This window comes from Battus philenor, unplaced genomic scaffold, assembly GCF_028537555.1.
Source record: "Battus philenor isolate CCGP_79_NKW_IND1 unplaced genomic scaffold, ilBatPhil1.0.hap1 SCAF_26, whole genome shotgun sequence".
Lineage (NCBI taxonomy): Eukaryota > Metazoa > Arthropoda > Insecta > Lepidoptera > Papilionidae > Battus > Battus philenor.
Genome location: NW_027181689.1, coordinates 1,387,367 through 1,400,878, shown reverse-complemented (window position 1 = coordinate 1,400,878; position 13,512 = coordinate 1,387,367). Strand labels below are relative to the sequence as shown.

The 13,512-nt window shown below is 33.7% G+C and overlaps 1 protein-coding gene across 2 annotated transcripts; it reads left to right on the top strand.

Moving 5' to 3' along the window:
- The first annotated feature begins 534 nt into the window (after positions 1-534).
- On the top strand, positions 535-13,265 carry Hr78 (Hormone-receptor-like in 78). Of its 2 annotated transcripts, none has more exons than XM_068768555.1 (10): positions 535-714; positions 2,783-2,911; positions 3,490-3,639; positions 4,641-4,771; positions 5,975-6,194; positions 7,361-7,453; positions 7,786-7,954; positions 8,424-8,607; positions 9,655-9,802; positions 10,361-13,265. In XM_068768555.1, the coding sequence occupies exons 2-10, from the start codon at positions 2,788-2,790 to the stop codon at positions 10,591-10,593; spliced, it is 1,452 nt and encodes a 483-aa protein (XP_068624656.1). In that variant the 5' UTR covers positions 535-714; positions 2,783-2,787; the 3' UTR covers positions 10,594-13,265. The 2 variants fall into 2 exon arrangements, with proteins under 2 accessions (XP_068624656.1, XP_068624655.1); XM_068768554.1 differs by having other exon boundaries at positions 9,640-9,802.
- The last annotated feature ends 247 nt before the right edge of the window (positions 13,266-13,512 follow it).

Genomic DNA, 13,512 nt, shown 5'->3' with positions numbered 1-13,512 from the left:
ACACTGGATCATCAAATAAGGGGATTTGTTGCAAAAAGCAATAAAACTTTAATTAAACAATGTACAACTGACTTAATCACAATAAAAAAATTACGAGTGTTGAGTGGGCTTCCGTCAACCATGTTTAAGAGGTTTTAGCAATAAATTATATAGACGAACAAAATTTAAAATTATATTTAAGTCACAGAATTAACAGGGAATCAGGTAATATCGTTTTAAGAAAGTAATTAAAATTATTCAATTGTCGCACCCTTCCAAGAGTACTTTTGTAAAACACCTATAAATTTATTTCATTAAAAGCAAAGGTATTAATAATTTTTTTGTGATGAAATAAATGAAATAATAATTATTAATAATCTTGATAATTTACCACTACATTGTATTAATTTTCGTTATAAAAACTAAACTGTATTTTATTTTATAATAACTAACTAAATATAATATATAAAAACGTATTTTTGAACGTCAATAAACAGTTCCTTGCCACTCCGCAGTTGCAAATCAATCTATCATTCATTCGTGTTTATGTTCACGTTTTGTACCATTCACCTAGATCGGCCATGTAGCTTGTTTATTTTTATAATTTCTCCATAAATATTACATACGGGAATTAATTTTGACCAAGTTATGATTTCGTAAACTGTTTTATCTTACAACTAAAATCATTAAACGAAAATATCCAGTGACATATATAACAATACACCAGAACCAAAGGTAAATAACTGTTTTGTAGTCCAATGATAGTTTTTTATTATTTTCCACACCATTAATCATGGAGTCTTGTGTTTTCTTGCGGAAGATGTTAGTTCAATTTGTACGCCCACGTAAATAGCACGAGGCAAAACCATAAAATATTGTTGCCGTGTATATGTCAAAGTGAAAGGCCATGAAGAACTTTGATATTTCCTTTTACCACAATTATTAGACAGATAAACTTGTTTAGTTTAATATTTTAACTATTATCGCCTGTATTATTCTAGTACGATGTAACTACAATTACATGAAAATCTGGCTCGTCAAAATTGTATGTTAAATGTGTAACCTTCTTAATTTGTTTTATCCTCAAAAAGATTTTACCTAGCCAACAATAACGTATACACATTAAAATCTTATGGCAACTTGTTTATAAACCTTGTGAATTTATTACTATTAATTTAAATTTAGAACATCTGTAAAATTTGGTAAATTAGTATTAAATATAAACTTAATATCCTCCATTATTATGAAAATTCTTCTTTTAACAGTTCCATGTTATGAAGGTTGACCATTAGGAAAATCTTAATTTTTTATGCCATGACTTTGAAAAGCAAAAGGATGCTTGTTCCAAACCTTTGGTGTATGTTTTTTAGCCATAATTTTAGTCTTCTGTGTAAGAAAAGGGACCTATATTGAGCCACTTCCAAAATGCACTCCTGAGTCATCAATCACATTGAATGGTTTAACGGTGGCAGTTGTGTAACTCGCATTGTTTGCCACATATGCATTTATCAGCAGGCTGGGGAGCGGTGCACTGTGCGGAAGTAGCTAAATATTGGTCCTTTTCATACTCAGGATGGACTTTCGCAAGGTAATGCCTGATTCCATTAAATATTTAGTCTTCTGCCCACACTTTGTTTTCTGTGAACTGTACCCTGGTTAATAACTAGCTTTAGCACATATTTTGAGTTTCTCATCATGTAGCCCAAATATTATATCATCCTTGTTTTTATTGTGTATAGCACTGTTGATGTTTTTTTTCTGTAGGTCTCTTAATTAGGCACTTTATATTTATATAAATTGCTTATTTAGTGCAAAATCTACTCCACAAAGGAGAGTGCAAGACAGCAATACAGTAAACAGACAGACAGTATCTGATTGTTCTTCTGGAACCAATACTGACAATGCACCCATAGTATCCAGTATATATATTACATGCTTTGATAGTGATATATGTATTGATGGGTAGAAACCATAAAATTTGCTCAAAGTCTCATCTGAAATCAGAACTAGTGGGTTTATTATCAAAAGTAGATACCTCTTGCATCTGTTTAAAGCAATTAGTTTCATCCTGTATAAAATAAACTAGATTGGTAAAGATTGTTCTTCTATATATGACTTTCATGCACAAAATAGAGAGAGCTACTAATAGAGTACAAATTTCTCTGGTAGGTCTTCTATTAGGGGCAATGAAAAGTAATGTCGGTTTGTAGTTAAATTCATGCAACTACATTTTTAATATGTTATTATCAACAACCTTTTACCATTTAGTATACAAATCAATGTGGAGCGGTAAAAATCACTCGGTTTTTCTGTAAAACATGCTGACAGAAACAACATTACTTTCCGGTCTCCCTAACAGATCAAGCTATCTAGACAGAATCCAGTCGTCATCTATATTTAGTCTTTTTTTACGAAACTATGACAATGATGTCTACCAATTTTTTTACACACATATTTATTCAAGCACAGGCACCCACAATTTCTTTTTTATTATAATTATGACATTGATTATAGAAACTTATCTATACAGCAATAAAATACTGTTTTAGGAATACCATAATCTTTGGTTTTGGTCCAGTTCATAATAAATGCATAATATGCCCGTTGTATCAAAAATACCTTGCCGAATTTCTCATTAAAATTCGTATTTTTTCTTATTTTAATGTTTATAAATAATAAAAATTTGTAAATTATTAATTATTATTAAGTGTTACAGTATGTGTGACCCGCCAAACAAAATTTAAATATTTGGCCCATTGATTAAAAAGGTTGCACACCCCTGATTTACAATATATGTTTCCAGTTAAAATGGAAACTCAAGACCAGATGGAACTAAAGTACAGTGCAGGCGGTGATGTCGGTGGGTTGGAGCTGTGCATTGTCTGCGGAGACAGAGCTTCGGGTCGACATTATGGTGCTATCAGCTGTGAAGGTGAGATTCATATATACTTGAAGCTATTACACAGAATTATTCATGTTATACTAAGTGTTATGTAGAGAATAATACTTATTCTTATTATTATTATCAATATAAAATAATTTAGTGACCACTTGTGTATGTTACGGGAAGAATTCCAGATCAAACTCTTCTATAACCTCCCAATTTGATAAAACTGTGGTAGGTAATGGCCCGAGCCAAAGCTTCCTTGGGAGCTCTCAGCACCCTGCCCCCTTGTCTCTGACTGAGCAATTGAAATAAACAAAGTGTAATCTTCTTTCAACTTAAAGTTTGAAGGTTCCAAATGCTTCCCGGTCTGAAAAGAGCCCATAACGACACAGAAAGTTTTTTTGTGGCCTCTTTCACAATATCTTTAAAACAGCATCTATGTACATAAAAACTTCTTTGCATTGTAATGGGATTTTATTCCAAGTTTTTGGTAAAAAAAACTTTTAAAGAGTAATGTAATTAACTCTATTCGCGTTAAAAAAGTGATTTTTAACGCGAAAGAACTATAGTGGTTAATTTGGAAGATATAATGTATTTCATTGCCGATGAATGAATGTTTGCAGGATGTAAAGGTTTCTTCAAGCGGTCAATCCGCAAGAAGTTGGGGTACCAGTGCCGCGGCAGCATGAATTGCGAGGTGACGAAACACCACCGCAACCGGTGCCAGTACTGCAGATTGCAGAAGTGTCTCGCCTGCGGCATGCGGAGTGACTGTGAGTACCAACAATGTTATATATGATTCACTTCATACTTATATTAATTCTACAGTTACACCAGAAATGTTTGAATAATCCTCCAAAGGTGTAAAGTCATTTTCATTCCAATCTTCAAATTCACTTTCACTATCTGATTCTATAACATTTCTCTTTTGCGGTATTAGTGGTATAATGTCAGATTCATCACTTTCGGAATCACTACAATTTATTTTGAAATCACTCGGACAATCAGATGAACCATCCGCGTATAATTCATCAAAAAGTTCTTCGCTAATACGTTCCGTCATGGTTGAAATACCGGGAAAAGTATTTTTTTTTATTATAGAGCAGACAAGACTAAACACGATAAGCCAAGTTTTTGCAATGTTCTTTACCGCCCTTGGTGTTATAAATTTAAACAGATAATGCAAGTGCAATGACGAGTTAATTCGTCACATGTCATCAACGTTTGGACATGAAAAGACGAGTTAACTCGTCACCGGTCAGTATAGTGTTAAAATGTCATGAATTAAGAATCCTTTATCTCTTATATAGATATTAAAGATATTATTACTTAAATCAGTCATCACAATATCCCAGGAACCATAAGGTTTATAGACTTGATATTAAGTAGAGTAGAGTTTGTATACCGTACCGAGTAGTATACCTTGTCTATTCACACTATAGAAGTGGTATCAAAACATTTAGTGCGGGTTGAAGTGATTTCAAACTTATATACATGTATATAAATATATATATATAAATACATTTATATGTATATACATATATATATATATATATACTGTGAATCCATATGTATTGTTGTTCAATGGAAGAAAGAAGATGGAGAAATTAATATATGTAACTCTGAAGCAGACATATTTTCACTCGCTCCTGTGAAAATTGTTATAGTTACCAAACATATTATCTATGCAAACTAGTTGTGAATTGTCCATTTGAAGATATAAGAAATAGTAGATATAATCTTATGGGCAGTAATTCTTGCACTATACCGACAGCGGTCCAACATGAGCGGAAGCCTATTGTGGACAAGGCGAAGGGCGAGGCCCGGGACAGCGGCATCCATGAGAGGCCTGGTGCAGTCTACTCCAAGCTTCTGGGTCTCGCTGGGCAGGCACAAAATGCACAGGTACCTGTTAATAAACTTACTCCGTTACTGTGATGGTAACTTTTAGATATTATAAATTCTCAGCATTGTTCACCATGCTGGTCCAGGAAATTCGCGTTATAGAGAGTGGGATTGGCTTGTTCCCTTGTATTCTTCTATTTATATGTAGTGGCACCTAAATATACTTATTCAAAACTTTATACAGGCTGTAATTTTTTAACGCCACCTGGAGAAAAAGTACTGTACATACTGGAGATGGACAACTTTACTTAAAGGAAACATTTCTTTATTTTTTAAAACAAACAGAACTACATTCTCAGATTTTCGATATTTAATTATTTTCGATTTGCGTAAAATGCGAAAAAATAACACCCTGCACTTTTACAGCGCCTATCGATAGGGTCAATCATAAGGATCACATATCTCTAAACGTGGAAAATTAAACACAAAGAAAACGATGAAATCTATTTTTTTTTAATTAAACGAAAAGAAGGGTAAATTAACTAATTAGTTGCTAGAAATGAGTTCCATTTTGTTGGATACAGAAATTTATTCTTCTAAGCAATTCATGAATATTTAAAATTATCGACAACTTTAAGAAATCATGCATGATGAGAAAAATATAAATATATTCTCAAAAACTGGACAAAAGAAGTTGCAGTTCACTAACCCTTCCGCTCCGTGAACTCAGTACCGATGAAGCTGTAAAAACCTTAGGGCTACCAGCATTAACATCTTCAGAAACAATAGCAATAGGGCAAAGGAAGTAATATCACAGTGGTATAGGTGCCCCCTACTGATATAGTCAAGGTCAAGTCAAGGGGGAGACCTATGACCTGCAGTTGATATTTTAGACATCTAATAAAACTTAGGCAAATATGTTTTTACTACAAAAAAAATTAAAACAAGTGTACAATGAAAATTCAGTCCATAAGTACAAATTATAAAAATAAAAATCGATTTTGCAACTATTCATCGATGCTTGATAAAAAGCATGCATGTTTATCACGGTCTGGACCAAGACCCGTGTTAATGGTCAAAATTCTAATTTTACTCATAAACCCTGGTCTTGGTGAAAAAAAAGTTTTTTAGTTATTCATGCTCGAACAAAAAAGAATAATTAGTGTAATAAGTGTATATATTCTTATGTGCAAAAAAATAACTGAAATATCTGTTAAAAAGGATATTGTTTGGTGGTAACATGTATTTGAAACGGTTCTGCAGATAAATCCAAAAGAGGAGCCAGCTGATGCGTTCGGGGCGGTGTCCCCGTCAGCTCCTGCGTTGAACTTCGCCCTTGCAGCCGCTGTAGCCTTCAATAAAGGCAACCCGGTGTCCCCCTACCTGAACACAGGCAATCCAGGGGATATCGAAGGTGCCAGGCGTCAACAGCTCATGCTTCAGACTCAACTTGCTAAAAACCTCTTCAAGATGGGACAATTTGGTAAGTTTTAATTCAATTTTTTTTTTTATACAATATTTTGTCTTCAAGATCCAAGAAGACAGAATTATGTTCCTGTCTTCTTGGACCTTGTGATAAAAAATTGTATATGTTTTAGAGCACATGTTATATACATACAGGGTGATTTTAAAGAGAGCAAAACGTCGGTAAATCAGTACTACGTATGAGGCTTATTGACTAGCGCCATCTAGTAGATTTTTAGACAAAATATGATAAAACAGTTCTGAGTATTTACCATTTTGATTTGATTGAAAATCTCCACAGATTTATACCTATGTCGAACAGTGGAAGTCCTGTCTCTGAAATAATGATGAATTTCAATATTATGTGATGGGTTAATGGTGTCAACCTCTATGGGCATTTCATGGGGGCAAGGTTTCAATACAAGGAAAGTTCGTCAGACTTCGAGTAGATTGTGAAATATAGTTGGGGGGAAACGATCACCAGCAACAGCTTCATTTCCCTTATGAAAGATGATAGGTGCTGTCTCATCTTTTTTGTTTTTTATTCTTTATCGGTAAAGCGATTGACCTTTGTCTAACCAGATGATGACAAGGTCTACAATGCTGCATGCTTACATAGAAAAAATCTATTTACTCCTTAATGGCTACAAAACTACACATGACCAGAGTTGTGTTACATAATTGGGTTTTGGGTCTGCCAGCTGGTCGCACTGGCCAACCTCGTGGCCACTGGCCTTCTACTTGTTCTAAATATAGACTTACAGTTGTCTTGGTGTAAAATACTGCCGAAGCTTCCCCAGAATATTCAGCTCTTTGGCCGCTAATTTACTTATGGTTTTAATAAACGACCTAGAGTTAAGTTTTGATGTTAGTATAATACTCAACAGTTCACAAAAAGAGATTGCATAATAATAGCCCGGTACATAACAATGACTTGAAATGAAGAATACGGAAGATTTTAAAAATCACATCATTTCGGTTCTCTTTATCACCTCACTCCATATGAATATTACAACAATATTGCAGCAAAAATAAGAAAATAACGAACAGTTATTTAAAAATGACAAATTCCAAATTCAAATAATAACAATATCTATAGCCTAAGTAAACATTATTGGTGTGGATTTGAAAAAATTTGACCATTTAATTTTTTTTTAAACTTGTGTTTGTTTTTGGACTTGGCAGGGGCAATAAATGAATATCTCCAATCGGCGTATGGCGCTTCGCCCTCGGAGGCTCCACTGGCTGCAATACATGCCGACACGCAGCAGAATGAAGGTAAGTTACTTTAAGGGTCATTTATTTCGATAGCAAGTGTACTACCCCTGCCTGTAAGAACGCCACGATACCCAAAAAACAAGGCCATAATCATTGTTATAATTTCTATTTTACGAAGCAGAAATTTTGATTTTGTCGATCATTTTCACCCATAGAAAATTTTCATCATCAAAATGGTGAAATGTTAATTCAAAACGGATATTTTTAGTCGAATATAGATTGTAAAAAATAGTTACGCGTTGTTAAAATAAAGGGAATACACTTGTTTTCATTTAAAGTGGTCTCCCTCTAGTCATATCGTAAGGCTAAGAAGGTAAATGTTGTTGGTACAGGTGCAGAGGTGGGAATACTGAGCACGGCGGAGTCCCAGCGGCTGGCGTTAGCGCTGCCTGCTCACGCGCCGCCCCCGTTGAGGTTGCACGCGGCATGCGAGGCCGGAGCCCGTCTTCTGCACGCTCTGGCACGCTGGACCCTCGCCGTTCCCGTCGCCGCAGCCCTACCGTGAGTATAACTAACTTTACTTACACTTCTGGAGTTCTGTTACAAGCTTCTACTGGCAATATTGTACACAGTTTGTTCGCGTTAAACTAATCTTTTATATATATATATATATATATATATATATAGGTTATTCGCGTTAAACTTTATATAGTTCCGTTCGCGTTAATCTAATATTGTAAATAGATCTTTCGCGTTAATTTAATACTTTGGTATATAGGTCATTCACGTTAACCCATATATGGTTAATATATCAGGAAAACCTTTAAAGCTTTTACACCTACTTCCAATTTAACTGTATACAGTGATCTCTGTGAAATAAGTCACATTATTATTATTCCTAAAACTTTTTCTTACAATATGGTCATTATGTTATTTATTATTTGTGAAACCATAGATTCTTGAATAGTTGAAAGATAGTGTTATAAGGGAACTCTAAGCGATTCAAGTTTTTTAAATGTTTGTTAAACAGATTTGAAATCCAAGCGACGTTGCTACGCAAATCCTGGCCGGAGTTGTTCACGCTGGGCCTGTCCAGGTGCTCGGCGGCGTTGCAGCTTTCCACTCTACTTCCCCACCTGGGGGCACATCTGCAACGCGAGCTGCGCGCACGACGTGAGCCACACGCACGCCATGCACGCAACGCACGTGCCGAGGTAACTATACTTACCTTTAATATATAGGGTTTCAACAAAAAGTTTGTCTTATAGTACTATCGAACCGCGGTACTACGCTTTAAAAAAGCGTGGCAAAGGCGAAATGAAAAACCTTAGGCGCGGTATAGCGGTTTTGGTAACACTATAATAAAATTAGTTTAAAATATATGTAATTATAATGTGTATAGGTATCCCATATGAACCCCATATTAAAATTAAACATACTATTTCACGTGTTTTTAAAATTATTGCCGTGTAAAAATATGTAGATGATTTTATGCACTCATAACTACAAATTTTTATTTATATATTTTTTTCACTTTTCTGTTAGAGTGTGCAACACTGGTTGTAAATGTCAGTTTGACAGAGGTCAGGAGTTTCTGACAAATCGAATCTCAAGTACATCGAAATTCAATTTCGGCTAAAATAGAAGAGGTTATAGAGGGTGTATGTTTATTTTTTTTGCTAATATATATGTGTGCGTATAAGCTGCTAATGATATGTGTGATAGAAATTGTATGAAGATGTGTTGTTGTGGAGTTTCGTCCTGCTACTTCTTTACAATTACAACATCTTGCGAAGCAGAGTAGAGTCAAAATATTATACTTTAGGATAGGGATATAAACCTTATTTTCACCCCTCTCTCTCTCTCAACCTTAACAATTTCTCTTATTTTCTGATGTTGTCATTTGTTAAAATGATCAGACTTCTATACCTACTTTATATATGGCGATTGGTCCGAGGTGTAAAATAAAGAGGTAGGAGTATATGTTATATAATGTACTATCAATACAGGCGTGGTGCACACTATCTAAGAATCAATGGTTTAAGAAAGAAAGGTCGTTTCAGAATTTGTACTTACTCAAAGTAATTGGTCTGGGATATTTATAAAATAATAAATTAATGTAACATTTTTCACAGTGATCGTTTTATGATTGGAAATAGATATAAAATGGTTTAAAATTTTTACACCAATAACCAATCACCCTGTATCTCACATAGTGAAGTAATTCATATCTTTATATCTACTAGGAGTCCTGTCCTCAGATAACTATAGCGGATTACTCCGATGAACGCATCGCTGAAGTGAGCAGTCTTCTGTCTCGCTTGCACCAGTTCGTGGGCGGCATGGAGAACTTGCGCGTGACTGAGGCGGAGCACGCACACCTGCGGGCCCTGTGTCTCTTCTCACCAGGTAGTAAAGATCATTATTCATTGGCATTGCATGATATATAGAATGATGAATGATGATAGAATGATGATGTATGAATATAGAATTTCTATTTCCGTTTCGTACCTGTCAAAGGTCTATAACCAGTATGTGGTGGCAGTTATGAGTTATGGATATGTGGTCGTTTATGGACCTTTGGAGGATCAAGGTCACCAGGAGAACAATGGACAAAGTTCGCTGCAAGAATGAGATCTGCAAGAACCAAGCCCATAGACATACACAATGAATTGCTTGTCTGAAATGGCTTGAATCAACTTGATTGTCATTACTATTACTTTGGAAAGCGAACGCATTAAAATAGGAAATTTCAGAAGAAACAATATCAATGCTTCCTTCCAAACGCTTGTTGTGTATTGGCAAAACTCAAAGACAGTACTAATAGTAGGAATAATATATATGGTAACATTAATTAAAAACTCAAATTAGTTCTTCAAACTCCCAATTGTGACCACGCAGTCGCGATTTTTATTGAATGTAACATGAATTGATTAAGAAGGAAATGTGATGAAGAATATTTTACAGATGGAGTACCAGAGTTTCTCACGAGGAAACTACAAGAGTACCAGACACGGGTACTGCGATCCCTGAGGGTACTCTGCCAACCAGATGACGAGCGCGTAGCCACCCTGCTGCTGCAGCTACCGGCGCTCAGGACCTTCACCGCCACTTTCATAGAGGACGTGTTCTTCGTCGGCTTCGTGGGCGATGTATCCATTGACGAGGTTATACCGTATCTACTGAACGCAGAACGCTAGCTCCCTCTATCTGATCAGGAGTTTTCGTGACTTACTAACCAAGATTACTGCGGTTTTTGTTTTAAGAATAAGAAGTTGACCAGTTTAACTTACTCAACAGATTTCGTCACCATCTTCTGCATTTACACTAAGATTTTGTAAGGATTTTTCTACCAAATTTTTTGGTAATTTTCACACTATAAGAATTTTTGTTTTTGTATGAACAGTTCACTCACACTTAACTGATAACGGTAACGATTTTAGTAAGTACCTCACCATTAAATTCTTGATATCATCTTCAGGTACCTCGGCTAGAATTTTTCTACCAAATTTTTTTAGTATATTTTCATTTAAAAGTTACATTTTTATATGAACATCTCACATACTTAAGTAACGATTTTGGTAAGTTCCTCGCCATTGAATTCTTGGTATCATCTTCATCACCTCGGCTAGAATTTTTCTACCAAAATTTTTTGGCATATTTTCACTATAAAATGTTACATTTTTATATAAACACCTCACATACTTAAGTAACGATTTTGCTAAATGGATTGCCTAAGTTTCTTTGACATGATGGTGAATTTGGTAAATTTTTACGATTAAAATTCTTTAGTTAATTTAACCAAGTTAACAAATTTTTCTCGACACCGGTTTTGATATAATATTTGGGAGGTTTTATCACAATTTATTTTAATATAAATAACACCTGAGCAAGGATGTTCATATCTTATATGCCATTGGAACAATTTTCTTGTAAGGATGTCAACCTGTTTTTATCATCCATCCATCACCTTTTCAAAGAATTTAGTTCTTCAAATTCGTTGCTTCATTAATATATAAATTAAGTGAAAATAAAAATCATATGTGCAGTGGTAACACAGGGTATGGACTGGGATATGCAATTGTAGCAGGTTCAATTCCCTGGATACAATCTTATATTATTCACACTTTTTGCTTTAATTATGTGTTTATCGCTGATCACAGACATGTTTCTAAGGGCAGTGAGCTCTGCATACCATAATACCACACTGCGAATCCCAACCTGCCTGCCAAGCATGGTGATAATAGTATATCATCTTAAAGATATCTTTGTGGGAGGTTTACCTCTTGCAATAATTGTTTTGGCTATGCTAGAGATACTTTTTTAAAATATTGAATCAAAAGTGAAGAGATCAGATATAGATGAACGAAAGCGCACAACCCAGTGGATTGAAATGGCAATGAGCAAGCCATATGGATTAGGTACCAAGATTAGGAGATTCACTCACAAAGTCATCACTTTGTTAAGAACTGGTGGTCCAGACCCGCTTCCAACTAGTCCTAATGAAAATCTAAATGACCTATGTCCAGGACTAGAAGTCCATGTCTGAAATCATGATGAAAACCTATGGTCCGTGTCTACTTAATTTTGTAATATGTCATAATGTACCAACATATAAGTGAAAATATAGATAAAAGAAAAACTTAGTTGTAATTAGGAGTAATTGTTTTGTTAGGTTAAAAATATTTTCAATGTGTCTTCCAATAAATTCTTCTATATATGTATTCATATTGGGACCATATGAGGCCTTTAATACTAAAGTATATAATTTAATTATACAAACCGTCCATATATTAAGATTGTAACATATATTATAAATATATATATATACATATATATTGGCATTGTAATAATCCTAATAACAGTATACGAGTGAGATGAGCGACCATAGCTTGTTTTGTTTAATGTTTTGATATATTTGAAAATTTAAGAGCAAAATTTAGAGTGAATACCTCATTTCTAATTCCTTATGGACTTGATAACATTTTCAAATTCAAAATATCTTTATACATATAGACATTTACATGTAAATTTGAATTGTATTTTGCTTAAAGCAGACTAGAAATATAACAAATGCTCTTTTAGAATGGAATTTAAAAATGTATTATATCATTATAATTTAATAAATCTATGGTAATTTGAGAAGTTATGTTTCTATATATAATAATAACAGGAGACATAATGATAATTTTAATATAAATATAGTAAAGAGGCTCAAACGTAGGTGCGTCAAATTTATCTTAAACTTATTGAAGCCGCCTCCATAATGATTTAGCACAAAAAACATAGTAAACATGCATATATACCATTCCTAGATCTTTGAAATGAATTTTTAAATAATTTTTGTGTTTTATACTTTAAATGGGTGAATGTATATCTCATTTGCTGTCAATTATTGTAGGACACATGCTTTCTAAAATTCAGAAATATTGACGTAATATTTAAAAAAAAAAAACAATTTTAAAATTCGAATTATGACGAATTAAAATTCATCAATCATTGTTTACTATATGTCATATACAAATAGAAAAAAATGATCGGAAATAAGTGTAAAAATAAATGTTACTATCCAGCTATACATTTTTTTCCTTTACAAGCTTTTATACCTATAACCAAACATCCTGTATGTTAAATACGATTTATTTCATACTAAACTAGGTTGTATTTACTTTGTTTTTGGACTGAAATCCAAAACCTACATGTTACTATATTAGATACAACTTGACTCAATTTTCACTGTCACTAAATGAGCATGTAAAATTGAAATTTATTTCGACTTTTGTCTATATACTAATAAATAGCAATAATTTAATTTTTAAGACATTGTTATACATAAAAACGTTTTTAAAATTGTATTTTTCGATGAATGTACTTAAGTGCCTTAAAAATAATAATTATTTAATAAATATATCGAACTTGTGTTTTATTTATTTGCAATTGTGTTCTATTTAGTCTGTTTAACTAGTTAGAAAACGTCAAAGTATAATTTGCTGCCAAAACGCACGGTTTTTGTTTTTACTATGTATGTCCAATGGTGGATTGCTTTATAGGTTATCTTCTTATACAACTCGGAGAGATGCTAAAATAACAAGTAGGTGTGTAATATTCGACACAAAACA

Excerpts from the sequence above, each read along its gene's own strand:
- Hr78 (XM_068768554.1), top strand. The coding sequence starts at position 2,788 with ATGGAAACTCAAGACCAGATGGAACTAAAGTACAGTGCAGGCGGTGAT. Across the intron at positions 2,912-3,489 it reads TGGTGCTATCAGCTGTGAAG|GATGTAAAGGTTTCTTCAAG; the intron begins GTGAGATTCATA and ends GAATGTTTGCAG. Across the intron at positions 7,454-7,785 it reads CGACACGCAGCAGAATGAAG|GTGCAGAGGTGGGAATACTG; the intron begins GTAAGTTACTTT and ends TTGTTGGTACAG.